This window comes from Macaca nemestrina, chromosome 17, assembly GCF_043159975.1.
Source record: "Macaca nemestrina isolate mMacNem1 chromosome 17, mMacNem.hap1, whole genome shotgun sequence".
Classification (NCBI taxonomy): Eukaryota; Metazoa; Chordata; class Mammalia; order Primates; family Cercopithecidae; genus Macaca; species Macaca nemestrina.
The window spans coordinates 57,993,110-58,008,585 of record NC_092141.1 but is presented as its reverse complement, the minus strand read 5'-3'; the positions used below and the strand labels follow the sequence as shown (position 1 = coordinate 58,008,585).

General features: G+C 40.6%; 1 protein-coding gene across 15 annotated transcripts in view; it reads right to left on the bottom strand.

Moving 5' to 3' along the window:
* Positions 1 to 1,288: 1,288 nt before the first annotated feature.
* The window catches only part of LOC105472403 (mbt domain containing 1), an 89,405-nt gene continuing 75,217 nt past the window's right edge, over positions 1,289 to 15,476 (bottom strand). For 13 of the 15 annotated variants that reach the window (XM_011725638.3, XM_011725642.3, XM_071082943.1 and 10 more), the window contains 2 exons: positions 11,268 to 11,459; positions 1,289 to 4,829 (listed from right to left, as the gene is read on the bottom strand). In XM_011725638.3, the coding sequence (XP_011723940.2) occupies positions 4,711 to 4,829; positions 11,268 to 11,459 (311 nt within the window). In that variant the 3' untranslated portion in view covers positions 1,289 to 4,710. The remainder of the gene's footprint in view (positions 4,830 to 11,267; positions 11,460 to 15,476) is intronic. The other 2 variants (XM_071082948.1, XM_071082949.1) reach the window with 1 other exon arrangement.

Here is a 15,476-nt window from a genome sequence, read left to right as displayed (position 1 = left end):
ACAAGAGCAAAACCCCGTCTCAAAAAAAAAAAAAAAAAAAAAAAAAAAGTACTGCCTCTGGAGTAGGCTTGGTTTAGGTCCTAATCCTGCACCAGCTACGTGTGTGAAAGTATCACCTCATTTATTTATTTGAGAGACAGAGTCTCGGCTCTGTTGCCCAGGCTGGAGAGCAGTGTCTCACTCAGTTAACTGCAGCCTCTGCCTCCTGGGTTCAAGTGATTCTCGTGCTTCAGTCACCCAAGAAGCTGGGACTACAGGTGTGTACAAATACGCGCGGCTAAGTTTTATAGTTTTCGTAGAGATGCTCTTTCACCATGTTGGCCAGGTTGGTCTCAAGCAATCTGCCCACCTTGGCCTCCCAAAGTGTTAGGATTACAGGCATGAGTCACTGCGCCTGGCTGAAAATGACATATTATTCAGAACATCTCATGCTTTCAATAAACTTAAAAAAAAAATAGTGAAAGTACATTATTATTTAAAATGCATTATCTTGGCTGGATGCAGTGGCTCATGCCTGTAATCCCAGCACTTTGGGAGGCCAAGGCAGGAACATCCCTTGAGTTCTTGAGACACTTGTTTCTGGGCATAACTAGTTTCCCAAGAGGCATGTAATGGTTTCAAGAAATATATTTGGCCAGGTGTGGTGCCTCATGCCTGTAATCCCAGCACTTTGGGAGGCTGAGGCAGACAGATCGCGAGGTCATGAGTTCAAGACAACCTGGCCAATATGGTGAAACTCCAGCTCTACTAAAAAATACAAAAATTAGCCGGGCGTGGTGGCATGTGCCTGTAGTCCCACCTACTCAGGAGGCTGAGGCAGGAGAATGGCGTGAACATGGGAGGTGGAGGTTGCAGTGAGCCAAGATTGCACCATTGCATTCCAGCCTGGGTGATAGAGTGAGACTCCATCTCAAAAAAAAAAAAAAAAAAAAAAAGTCTCCTACTAAGCATGCCAACCCCGAAACATGATGTTCTAGCTCAGATGATTTAATTTCCCCATAAAGGTCCCTGTTCACCTCGGCTCCTGCTGTGGTTTTTGCCCTTTCCCTCCCTGCCCCTGCAATCCCACCTCCAATGTAACCTCGTCCCTATGTCTAACCATACTACTCTTGGCTCCCTCACCAGCAAGTGGTAAATTCTTCCTCACAGCACTCATGTGCCTGCTACCCCTTGTTAGAGGAAGGGACGGATCCAACTTTCATAGGGGTCTCTGACTGCTTATAGAGGGCATGCAATAGAAAAGCAACCCCCCAAACCAAAGCATATTAAAGAACCGCTCAAATCCAGCTTAACTTTAACATTTTATTTTGTGTAAAAAAGGGCAAATTTAGTGAATTATTTTCATCTTGTACACAAAGTTATAATTTTAATGCTTTTCACATCCATGCTGAAAATTTGCAATTTGGTAAAAATGAAAGGAACATAAATTTTTCCAAAGGAATTTTTCACGCCATTATATATACACTTCATGAGAAAGTTTCAAACACTTTCTCAATGATCACGAGTTACCAAGAAAATAAAAGATTAAATTTGTACAGATATTGATTTCTATATCAAATACATAGAGAAATGATGTAAAAACCTTATGCAGTTTACTTTGACCTCTGTCCTCAAAAGATTTGCCCAGGGACAGATGCTTTTCTTTTGTATAAATGACTGTGGCTTTATTTAAAATATGAAAATCAAAGGAAGAAACCCAGTTTAATCACAGTATTTTTAAAATCCCTTCCCAATATTAAAGGATCATTACCAATATATAGCACCATAATACAAATATTGATGGGAGAGGGTATTCACATCACGCAAAATAATAATAATCAAAACAAACAAACACTGAAAACCCGTGTTAGTATCGTAGAATAAGAAGTTGATAACAGCTTTAGCTTTCCTCATACACAGCAAGGAAAAGGTTAAAGAGTTTACACTACCAAAAGTCCCCAAATAAATCCTAACAGGAAAAGCAAAACAAAACAAAAACAAACCCAAGGTCAGCAGTTTTGAACCGTAAAAGAGAATGGGGCGATTGAGTTGTACAACTGGAGTTATGGCTAAGACATAAATCTCCTCTGCATTAATTATTTTTCGGTTCGTCAGCAGGAGGAGTTAGTGTGTGAACAATGAAAGAGCGCTTTAGGTTGTGTTTAGACTGTAGGAAAGTCCTTACCAACCTTCAACTGTTGGTCAAGGGATCAAGACAAGAAACACTTCATGAATTAGGGAATTCTAAAACACTCAGAGCCTGGGTTTGCTATAGAATTGGAAGCTTATGAAACCGGGGTATAAATGAGCATTTCATAGATTACCAGGACTGACTAGCTCCAAATCCTCTCTCTCCTGGTTTATTCAGTTCCCCATGGAGCTCCTAAATCCAAGGTACTGGCAGAGTACACCATACAACAGGATTCTTGTGCCTGTGCTGTGGAATTAGTCCTGGGTTTAATTCAGTGAGCCTGAGAATAAAGACTGCTGTAACCCTTGCTTTGGAATACTTCCAGGCTTTTAAGTTTACGAGAAGATTTTTCAAAGTTAAAGATATGGGAAGTGTGAGGATGTCACATTTACAGTAGGTCCCTCTCAGCAATGTTAAGATAAATATCCAGTAATTTAACAGCTGAATTCACATATATTTGACACATGAGAATCAACTTGCGTTGATGTGATCTGCATTTATGCCCCTAAAGAGTCAGTATTAAGAAATGGTGACATGCGATTCCATACATTCTTACACTATAAAGTAACAAATTTTACTTCCAGTAGCTATTATAAAACCTTATGTTATTAACCCCTCTTGCATAGAATGAGGTAAACCTGTGCGTATTACCAATGCTATTATTCCCAAAAGTAGAGCAATATTTTAGAAAATAAATTGCTGGTTTTTTTTTTAAACGTTCTATGCATTTTAAAATTCAAACAAAAATCTTACCTAAAATGGTCTCCTGGGGCTTTCCATTAACATTTTTTAAAGCATTCCATAGGCTGAAGGACTGTAGAGGTTAATCATTTTGATTAATTTCTAATTAGCCCTACCTATATTCCAGAGGAGATGGTCAATATTACCACTCTGAAGAGGTCAGGCTAAGACCCAGAAGCACTTCTAGAACAGACGCAATTAATTCCTGAGAGTTTAGTTTATGAACCTCACTGGTAAACGCTAGAGAGCTCTCATTCAGTCACAACTCAGTAGAAAGTTAGAAAATGCAGAGAGCAAACCTTTCACCAATTTACCCTTGTATCCTTTTTTTTTAAAAAGGAAGTCATGTGAATTTTAAAACAGGGAATGTTCAACATGGTCCAAATCAGTTATTATTAAAATAAATCCTGAATACAATTAAAGACAATCATATATATATATACGGAATTTTTTTTTTTTTTTTTTGAGACGGAGTCTTGCTGTGTCTCCCAGGCTGGAGTGCAGTGGCATGATCTTGGCTCACTGCAAGCTCCGCCTCCCGGGTTCACGCCATTCTCCCGCCTCAGCCTCCCAAGTAGCTGAGACTACAGGCACCCGCCACCACGCCCGGCTAGTTTTTTGTATTTTTAGTAGAGACGGGGTTTCACCATGTTAGCCAGGATAGTCTCGATCTCCTGACCTCGTGATCCACCCGCCTCGGCCTCCCAAAGTGCTGGGATTACAGGCTTGAGCCACTGCGCCCGGCCATATATATATACAGAATTTTAAGAAAATTAAATTCTCTTTCAAATTAGTTTTCTACCAAATCCAGGACAGATAAAAGCAGAGCTGGAATGATTTTGAAATCTAAACTTATTTTGACTTTGAGTAACTTTCGATTCGATTCTCCTAATACAGAACATCTGTTTTTGGTTGTGGTTATACCAAGTTGTTATTTCACAGACAGAGGGAAATGGCAGAGAACTGATCAGAATCCCTTTCGTGGGGTATTTTTTAAGAAAGGAAAATAAACTCAGAACAACATTGCATTTTCCCCAACCCCTCAACGTGTAGACTGAGATCCTGTATATCTTGTCAACCATTCCAGTTTAACACTTTAGTGTTAGGATAATTCTAATCATTTTTTTAATTAAAAGAGAACATATAAAAGTATCCAGAGTTCTTCCAGTTTCGTATAGAACTCCAAATAAATTTTCACAGAATGAAAAATATTTCTGTACAAACATTTAAAATGGGCTGCAATAAAATGCCAACAAGCAGAAATAATGACCCCTTCCATGACCTATGTGGTGATGACCCCTCCCCTCCATGAGGAGTTCAGTTGCATATTTCTGCAGCAAAGGAAGCTGGAGATGTGACTGGCCTAACTTCTAAAAATCCCAAAATCTCCCAACAGGTACCAAAAAGGTTCATTTGTAATGACAGTTCATTTGCATTTAACACCTATATCCTTCTTAAATCATTTCCTTCAATCCTGCTACCTAAACTTTAATCTTACCAAAAAAGTTAGAATTTCAGTTCTTGTTAACAATGCACATAAATCCAAAGTTGGAAAATATTACAAAATTCTTTCAAAAGCTTCAAATACAACACAAAAATTGTCCATCTTTATAAATTGAAAATTTCCCACCCCACCCCCCCGACTAAAATAGTTTCCCCACCCACCTGAAAAATGTGGAACTGAAATCTTCTATGTTTAGCAAAATGTCCCAGTAGAATAGCCCCCTGTACAGCTGGATTGATTATAAATCAGTCCTGTGTAAAATCCTTCCCCTCTTGCCCTCAGTTTCTGAGCCACCTCATGGCTCTTGTTTGATGTAGAAGTTGGCAGAGCCATTGCTTTCCTGATCAGACGCTCCTTGGAGGAAATTATAGTCCTCTCCATCCAGCAACTCCTCCTTCAGCTGCAGTGTCGTCACTGAATGGGAGAGAGAAACATATGGGCATTAAGGCTCTCTAGAGTACTCAGATTGCCTATGATCTTCATGTTCCATCAGTTTCACAGTTATTAAGACTTCTTCATTTCTTCAGTAACTTCAAGTTAAGTCCCTAAAGTACGAGCATTCAGTTAATTTTAATTTTCAAGTACATTAGCAGTTAAGAAACATTCTGGAAAGGAACAGTACTGCATAATGCACACTGCACAATGGACATCTTCAATGAAATGTTCAGGGTAATGGTGCTCACTAATCTGACTGGGATGAGAATTTTGTGATCAAGTATTCACTTTTATGTCAATGTTTGTACGAACAATGATGTAGTTCTTTCATGGTTCTTAAGTACAATCTTTTTTTTCTGAGATGGAGTCTTGCTCTGTCATCAGGCTGGAGTGCAGAGGAGCAAACTCGGCTCACTGCAACCTCCGCTTCCCGGTTCAAGCGATTCTCCTGCCTCAACCTCCCAAGTAGCTGGGACTACAGGCACATACCACCACACCTGGCTAATTTTTTGTATTTTAGTAGAGATGTGGTTTACCATATTGGCCAGGATGATCTCGATCTCCTGACCTTGTGATCTACCCGCCTTGGCCTCCCAAAGTCTGGGGATTACAGGCGTGAGCCACTGCGCCTGGCCTCTTAAGTACAATCTTAATTACCAACACAATAAATATGACTTTAATATATTATTAATCCCAAGGAGTTTTTTTTTTGAGACGGAGTCTCACTCTGTAGCCAGGCTGGAGTGCAGTGGTGTGATCTCGGCTCACTGCAACCTCTGCTTCCTGGGTTCAAGCGATTCTCCTGCCTCAGCACCTCGCCCCCTCCTCCTCCCCCCTGCCCCGAGTAGCTGGGACTACAGGCGCCCGCCACCACGCCCAGCTAATTTTTGTATTTTTAGTAGAGACAGGGTTTCATCATGTTGGCCAGGATGGTCTCAATCTCTTGACCTCGTGATCCGCCCGCCTCAGCCTCCCAAAGTGCTGGGATTACAGGTGTGAGCCACTGCGCCTGGCCCCAAGGAGTACTTTTATTAAAAACATTATCTGAAGAAAAAGATATAAATCTGATGTTAAATCAAAACATTAAAAAAATTATAAATTATATAAGGATGTAACATACATTTTAAAAAAGTAAATCTGGGCTGGATGTGGTAGCAGTCTGGGCAATGTAGCAAATCCCCAGCTCTACAAAACACAAACAAAAAAAGCTGGGTATGGCTGTGCAAGCCTGTAGTCCCAGCTACTCAGGACTGAGGCAGGAGGATTGCTGGAGCCCAGGAGTTCGAGATTACAGTGACCTATGATTGTGTCATTGCACTCTAGCCTGAGTGACAGAGTGAGACCCTGCGTACACCTCTTCTCCTACGAAGAAAAACGAATATTAAACTCCTGAGCCGAGTGTGATGGCTAATGCTTACAGTCCCAGCTATGTGGGAGGACAAGGCAGGGGGCCAGTTCAATGCTGAGTGCCTGCCTGAGTTCTTATCTGATGACTTATTCTTTAACGAAAACAGATTAACAGTATAGCCATGTTTCTGTAGGTCTTTAGTATGGAAAACAGTTTTTCAGTTTCATATCCCCAAAGTGCTGGGATTACAGGCGTGAGCCACCACGCCTGGCTGTGTTCGGGTTTCTTAAAGTTACTGTCTGGCTGGGCGCAGTGGCTCAAGCCTGTAATCCCAGCACTTTGGGAGGCCGAGACGGGCGGATCGCGAGGTCAAGAGATTGAGACCACCCTGGCTAACATGGTGAAACCCCATCTCTACTAAAAAATACAAAAAAATTAGCCAGGTATGGTGGTGGGTGCCTGTAGTCCCAGCTACTTGGGAGGCTGAGGCAGGAGAATGGCGTGAACCCGGGAGGCGGAAATTGCAGTGAGCCAAGATGGTGCCACTGCGCTCCAGCCTGGGCGACAGAGCGAGAAAGTTACTGTCTAACCAAAGTTGAGCTCAAATAATTTAAAGAACAGATGAGGCGGTCTTTTGTGCTAACACATCCACTGGAATCTAGTCCCATGGTGAGCAATGCTACCTTCTTTCCCAACTTCTTTAGCATACATGGATCTGCTAAATCAGAAGTCAGAAACTGCTTTTTCCACCCCTGCCTGGGCCCTATGCTTTTTAATTTTTTTTTTTTATTTTTTTATTTTTTTATTTTTTATTTTTTTGAGACGGAGTCTTGCTCTGTCGCCCGGGCTGGAGTGCAGTGGCCGGATCTCGGCTCACTGCAAGCTCCGCCTCCCGGGTTCACGCCATTCTCCGGCCTCAGCCTCCCGTGTAGCTGGGACTACAGGCGCCCACCACCTCGCCCGGCTAGTTTTTTGTATTTTTTAGTAGAGACGGGGTTTCACCGTGTTAGCCAGGATGGTCTTGATCTCCTGACCTCGTGATCCGCCCGTCTCGGCCTCCCAAAGTGCTGGGATTACAGGCTTGAGCCACCGCGCCCGGCGCTTTTTAATTTTTTATTTTTGAGACACAGTCTTACTCCATCACCCAGGCTGGAGTGCAGTGGTGTGATCTCAGCTTACTGCAACTTCTGCCTCCCGCGTTCAAGTGATTCTCATGCCTTAGCCTCCCGAGTGGCTGGGATTACAGGTGTGCGCCACCAAGCCTGGCTAATTCTTTTGTATTTTTAGTAGAGATGGGGTTTTGCCATGTTGGCCAGGCTGGTCTTGAACTCCTAGCCAAATGTGATCCACCCACCTTGGCCTCCCGAAGTGTTTGGATTACAGGCGTGAGCCACCGCGCCTGGCCTCTTTATACATTTGAATGGTTCTTTACATATTTGACTGAGTATTTCCATACAAGAGATTTCACATGAAAATCTGAAAAGTAGATAGACTTGGAAACATGAGTGCAGCATCCTTAAAGAGCTGTGATCATTGGGAACTGACTGGCTACTTACTACCCCCTTAATCTGGGCAGCCTGAGATCTCTGTCCACCACAGAGCTCACTGCCCAGGTTGCCCACAATACTCACACAGGTAACCACCAGCCCCTGCAGGCATCTGGCTCCAGATCAAGAGTAAAAGTTCTTTGTTTTTCTCTATTATGTATCTTTTCATTAATAAATGAAGTGAGAGGATACATATATATGGGATGTAAATTGGAAACTGCTCATACAGAGAAAAAAGTCAATTGATGAGGAGAATGAGAACTCAGCAGAGTATCTGGATAGGTAGTATGCCATTTAAGTTTTTCATGAAGGAATGGCAGTGTCGTCATGTGGAACAATATTAAATTTGTTACAACTTTTAAAGTCAAATAGTACAGTCAGAAAAATACTTCATGTCTTTATTTTTTTAGTAGAGATGGGGTTTCACCATGTTGGTGAGGCTGGTCTTGAACTACTGACCTCGTGATCCTCCCACCTCGGCCTTCCAAAGTGCTGGGATTATACTTTGTAGAGATTGTTTCTACTCTTTGAGAGGCTGGTAATACTAGTTCTGACTCTCAAATTTAAAACAAGACAAAGTAAAAGATGTGCCTCACCCATGTCTTGATTTTAGTTACAAGCAATTAGTTTAAAAATAATGGCTGCTGACATCTTACTTGCTAATTTAAAGAATAATCTTTTTTTTTTTTTTTTTTTTTTTTTTAAAGATAGTCTCGCTCTGTTGCCTAGGCTGGAATGCAGTGGCACAATTTCAGCTCACTGCAACCTCCCCCTCCCAGGTTCAAGTGATTCTCCTGCCTTAGCCTCCCAAGTAGCTGGGATTACAGGCGTGTACCACCACACCTGGCTGATTTTTGTATTTTTAGTAGAGATGAGGTTTCCTCATTTTGGCCAGGCTGGTTTCGAATTTGGTTTCCTCATTTGGCTAGGCTGATCTCAGGTGATCCACCTGCCTCAGCCTCCCAAAGTGCTGGGATTACAGGCGTGAGCCACTGCGCCTGGCCAAGAATAATCTTTTGAGAGATGGCAATTTATTTTATTTGGTACTGGTTTTGGCACTGGTGATCAAAAATTTAACAGGCCAAAGACAGAAAAGTGAATACGTTATGCATATAATCATAGCAAACACCCATCAGACTGTTCAAAGGTACAGCAAACGAGACTGTGCAGTTAGTTCTTCCTTTCATTAAAAAAATTACTTAATATAAATAAAAATGCTTTTATGAGGAATGACATCAAATGTATGACAGTTATCCTTCAAATCTAGCCAGCGTGCAGTCATTCAGCATGAGGGCCATTTTAACAATACCGAGAAAATACATACATGGAAAGGAAAACAAAACCCAAGTTTCATTAAAGGTGCAGTACCCACAATAAAAGGTTGATTAAAACAGTATCTTGTTCTATGATGACTGGATGGCTAAATGAATGAGAAAAGAATTACTGTGCTTCAAGATCAAGCTCATTCAAACGCATGTTTTTCAAAAAAAAGTAAGAAAGGTAAGTTGAGATTCTAAAGCCTATCCTGAAGCTATATGCATTACTGCTAACAACAAATTTCTGGATTATGCTTCTAGTCATGTTAAAATATGAAAATGATGTGCTAAAAAAAGTAACTCAAGATAAAGGTGAAACATTCACTCAGATGCGCAATGTTTTAATGCAAAGTTTCATTGTTTTCATGGAATCTAAAACAAAGCCTGTCTGGTTATCTTCACATAAATCATTTCTCCTTTCCAGGCCTTCTCAATAAATGATGGATGAAATAAAACAAATTCTGTGGTTGAAAGTCACTTTCCACACAAATGCCTTTTCTTAGCTCTGTTTTTAGAAGGAAGTCACTCTGTTGACACTAATCACTAACATTTCAGGAGATAAGCTAACCGAAATCACATTTTTCCAGCTACGAAGCTCGTAAATAATAAACTCAACCGCTAATTAAACCATAGCTTTCAGATAATTAAGGTACCAATGCAGTCCCTACTTAGTTTCATCAGGGAAAAATCACACCAAGCCCCACCAGTTGTGCCCTAGCTCAGAAGATACTATAGACACCAGTGGAAGAAGGAAGTCACGTAGGAGGCCGGGTAGTTTCCATCTAGTAGGTCTACTCTAAATTCTTGGGTTTTGCCAGTGCCAGACGTTCTGTTTTAAATGAACCAGTAACCTATCACAAAATGTGACATGTATCTTCAAAACCAGCCTCATGCTTAAAGAAAATACATCCAAGATCCAACAAAAGCTCAAATATATTTGGAACTCACAATATCCATACTTAATTAAGTAATGCAAGACTATTTCATAAATAAGTGCAAAAATAAAAAAACTTAGACAAGAAAAGAAACTGAAACGCTCTTTAGACTTTGAACATTTTTCCGTTAAAGAGCAGGTAACATTGGATTTACAATCCTAATTAGTTTTTCATGCAAAAGTAGTAGTGTAATTTCCTCTGGATGTAAGAATATCACAGTGATCTTCAGAGAAACAGAGTGGGAAGGGGGCAAGGTGGCCTAATACATTGTTAAGGAGGGAAAAGCTAAAGAACGTATCCTAAAATGGCAAAGAAAACCCCCAAACAACCAACAACGGAAACAAACAAGAAAACCCCCATAGGTGCAAAAATATTAGCAAACAGAAGAAGAAGAAGAAAACAGAGCTAGGTAACAAAAGTCTCACCTAGGTTTTCAACATACAAGACATTTTAAAGAATGCTGATTAGAGAAAACAATTTAGTCTAAAAGCAATAGTTAGCATATAGCAGAACACATGCCAAAGCAGGTATAACTTTGGCTTTGAAGCTGTATGATCTGATCTGTACTCAGGCCTGAAGTTCATCATGCCTAAGTGAAGTCCTCATACCCTATGATAATACCATGCTTGTTCTTAGTAATTAAAAAGGGCAAAGCCTTCTGTAGTCTTCCTTATAATCTACTACCTTGGCCTAACCAATTAAACTCAAATCAAATGCCACTGACTACTTAATCACTATACATACATAATCATGAACTTATGGAAATAAAAAAATTACGCAGGTATTCAATTTCCAAATTTGTTATTCAACTAAGATTGTGATCAATGTTACTGCCAAAACTAAAATTAAACTGGAACTGAAAACACATCCTTTCCATGAATGAGACACTATGAAATGTTATGAACAAAGCCTTTTCTGTCTTTTTAATCGGACTTATCCCTAATGACACACTTTGTTCCCATGTCAAGTCACATACAATTCTGCAATGCGGAATGTTAAAAAACCATGAAATATTCCAAGTTGTCTCACAATTCCAACTACCCTTATTTGAAGCTCGGAACTATTTTATAACAAAGTAAAAATCCTTCCCTGACGTTTGGTCTTAGAGAAGTGACTACTAAGGACTAGTGAAATGAATTCTTTAGTTGAAAGAAAAAGAAAAAAAATCCAATGAGTCAGCATCTGTCATGCCAGACCATGCTTTGTCTCCCACCACCCTACCCAGTACTTTTACCCTCTGAAGTACCTGAGATGCTGATGTGACTAATTACCTGTTTTGAGGCTGGGACTGAACTCTCGGCTAGTGCTGGGAGGTGGGAAGGCCTCCGGGGCTGTCTGTGCTGGAAGGGTTCGATATGGAGGAGGAGTCAACTCTTCGTCACCAGAGAAGCTCCTCCGCACCCCACCTGTCATGGGCAGGCTCGACAAACTGACAGGCTTCTTCCCAATTGGCATCTTCCTCTCTAAATATCAAGTCAGACTAAAGTAAGCTTTCACTTACATGTGTGGTAAGAAAAGTGCATTATATAACTAGGAAAGCTGTGCTGCACAGGACACTCTGAAAAGAGAACCAATTATGCAAAGTTTGTATTTCTGAAAACAAGGAAGAGAGAGTGAGTGTGTGTGTTGGGGGAGATTGTTTCTACTCTCTGAGAGTCTGGTAATACTAGTTCTGACTCTCAAATTTAAAACAAGACAAAGTAAAATGAATTACAGAGAGCTTTAAGAACAGCTGGCTAATTTCTTTCAAGAACGTCTCTGCTTGAGATGGGGTAAAAACCCAAAGGAAGAAAGAAAGCGTCTTAAAACACTACTTTTAGGGTAGCATTTCATAGCTCATATAAGCCCAAACACTGGTTGGAGAAATCAAAGTAAAACAGTTTAAATGTATTATCTGGGTGTAGATGTTATTGGTATGAAATGTGCTCCCCTAACTTTTTAGTTCACAATTCACTCTTTTAGAAAACACAATTCTTGTTCTAAAAAGTACTTCCAAATTCAAAGCTTACTGCCTGCACATTCTTAAGCAATCTGATTTCTTCTGAAACAAATTTATCAGGCTGGGCATGGTGGCTTATGCCTGTAATCCCAGCACCTTGGGATGCCAAGGCAGAAGAATGAGGATGGTTTCAGGCCAGGAGTTTAAGAACAGCCTGGGCAACAGAGTGAGACCCATCTCTACAAAAAATAAAAAAAATTAGCTGGGCAATGCCAGAGTCTGAGGTGGGAGATTTGCTTGAGCACAGGGGTTCAAGGCTGCAGTGAGCTATGATTGCACCACAGTGCTCCAGGCTGGGCAATAAAGTGAGACCTTATCTTAAAAAAAAAAAAAAAAGTATCACACCCTTCAGCTATAGTTTCCTATACAAATATAATCCTTTCAAGACACATATAATGCTTTTGCCAACCAAAAAAAATACTCTGAACTCTGCAAATATTGAAGAATCAAGTATAGTACATTAATCATATTGAAAGTTGAAGGATCAGCAGGGTACAGTGGCTCATGCCTGTAATCCCAGCACTTTGGGAGGCTGAGGCAGGTGGATCACTTGAGGTCAGGAGTTCAAGACCAGCCTGGCCAACATGGCGAAACTCTGTCTCTACTAAAAATATAAAAATTAGCAGTGAGTAGTGGTGCATGCCTGTAATCCCACTACTTGGGAGGCTGAAGCAGGAGAATCACTTGAACTCGGGAGGCGGAGGTTGTGGCGAGCCAACATTACACCACTGCACTCCAGCCTTGGAGACAGAGCAAGATCCTGTCTCAAAAAAAAAAAAAAGTGGAAGGATCCTTATCTTTGTGACTGAGTTATGTCTGTTTTCTTCCAGATGATAGAATAAACCAAGTAAGAGCAATAAAAAATTACGCTTCACAAAATCAAAACTAAAAGATAAATATAAGTCACACAGTATTCCTATGTAAAATGATGTGGGATTTAAGCTGTTATTGAGTAGATTCAATTCTCAAGAGCCAAACCAAAATCACATGCAGCAAAAACTTCAGACTTTTTCCTAATATACTACATACTCAAGAGATAAAAACGCAAGGAGTAATGTCCAACTCTTACTACTTACAGTAGTCCCTGAAAATGGTGAGATTTAAAGCAGAAACCAGTGCTGCTTTTCCCGCTCTAGAATTACCACATCTTAAGGAAAAGAGGCTTTTGAGACTAGAGAGTGTGTATGATCCTTGTGGCAGAACCTCATACTTATTCTCAAAAGTGTTAGTAATTATCCATCCTTCGTGGCATGAACACAACCTACTACAAAGCAAGCTAGACCAATGAAGCTCATCAGCTGTTTCTGCACAATAAGCACTACCAAAGAATATACCACTAACAGATGATCTTAAGTTCAAAAAGACCAACAAGCTATACGATGAAACAACAGAGCCAGAATATGATAATTTATCAAGGCAAACGTAAAAACAAACAAAAGGTTTTATAGCCCATCTGATATTGATATCAGTTTGCCTGCAATGGATGACAGGTTTCTAAACCCCAAATACTTATTTGTGTAACTAAAGCTTAGTGAGAAAACTTTCTAACAAACTGTTTGCTGACTAATAGAAAAAAATAAGAGGAGGCGGCACCATGAGTGAAAGCTGCTGCTTGATGCGGCACTACACTTCCTTATCCTCAATTCCAACATTCAAAAAGGTTTTTTTTTTTTTTTTTGAGATGGAGTCTTGCTCTGTCGCCCAGGCTGGAGTGCAGTGGTGCAATCTCGGCTCACTGCAAGCTCCGCCTCCCGGGTTCAGGCCATTCTCCTGCCTCAGCCTCCCGAGTAGCTGGGACTACAGGCGCCCGCCACCACGCCTGGCTTTTTTTTTATTTTTGTATTTTCAGTAGAGACAGGGTTTCTCCATGTTGGTCAGGCTGGTCTTGAACTCCTGACCTCAGGTGATCCGCCCGCCTCGGCCTCCCAAAGGGCTGGGATTACAGGCGTGAGCCACTGCGCCTGGCCTCAGGAAGTTTTTTAAAAAAAACTTTGGCAACAAAGCCGTACCTCAGTTGGTGACACCACTTATAATTTTTTTTTTGGGTCATTTAATGTAAATATTTATATATATATTTGCTTTAGAAAGTGCTTGTCTGGAGTGTTAAATAATGTATGTTACACAGACTATATTTCTCTTCTAAAATCCAAAAAATTCTGAATTCCAAAGCACATCTGGTCCCAAGGGCATCTAATGAGGTACTGTGGGTCCACAGTTCTGTTCTTTTCTATGTCCAAAGGACAATTTAAAGGTATTAGAGATGATGTCATGCTATTAGGAAATAGTAAAACATTATAGTTAGAGAATATGTTACATGTAGTCCAAAATTCATTTTTTCAGGGAATCCAGAACTCTAGTAATGGTAAATATCACTAAAAACTGGGGTGTTAATACTTCTTCATTAATTACACATTTCTTTCCATGTTCCCAGCCCATTAATTCAAAACAGTTTAAACCCAAGTCAGAAACAAATCCTACAAGAGTCACGCTGAAGGAGGCAAACGAATTGTCTACACAAAGCTCACAGATTAGTTCTAAAAAGCAATGTCATATAGCCACTGAGTAGTAAAAACCATTTTTAAATTGACATCTTGGAAAGAAAATTCTGAAATTCCAAAGTCTTATCCAACAGAAAGTGAAAGCAGACTTGTTATTTACTTCACAGAAAGCTTAGTGGTCATACCTGCTATTGTCAGCCCACTGACATAAATGAAGTTCCCATGGGAATTCTTGCTACCCACTTACATATATGAGAATTCCCTTTCATCAGGCTGGTTTGGTAATGCTCCCTAAAGTTCTTTTAGGTGAGTATCAGACCTGGCAAGCAGCTGGTGGGCAAAATAATTCTGAGCCTGTGGGAGGCTTGTGCCTATAAACGAGAGGTCAAGAGACAGGCCTGTAGGATGCTACTTCTGTGTGGCTGACATGGCTTTTGTGCTGGGAGAAAACCTATTTTTCAAAGTACCACTAGAGTGGACAGTAGAAATTTTTTAGTTTCCCACTTAACAAGCAAACATCAGAAAGTTTAGAACAGAGTGTATTTGATTCTTCTTGCCACTTCAGTCTCTAGGTTGTAACTGAGGCAGATCGGCACGTACCTGAGCACATTTGGCAAATCAGCTGGAAAAATCTGTTTCAGTTTTAATCCTCAAGTGTACTTTTACATTTTTTAAATAGCTTGTTTTCTTTCTTTTTTTGTTCTTAGAGATGGGATCTTGCCATGTTGTCCAGGCTGGTCTAAAGCTATCCGCCCGCCTTGGCCTCCCAAAGTTGCTGGGATTACAGGCATGAGTCACGGCGTCCAGTCCAACTTAAAAAGTATCTTTAAATAAAAATTGGCCAGACTCAGAGGATCACACCTGTAATCCCAGCACTTTGGGAGGCTGAGGCAGCGGATGGATTGCTTGAACCCAGGAGTTTGAGACCAGCCTGGGCAACATGGTGCATGGTGAGACCACCATTTTTTTTTTTTTTTTTTTTG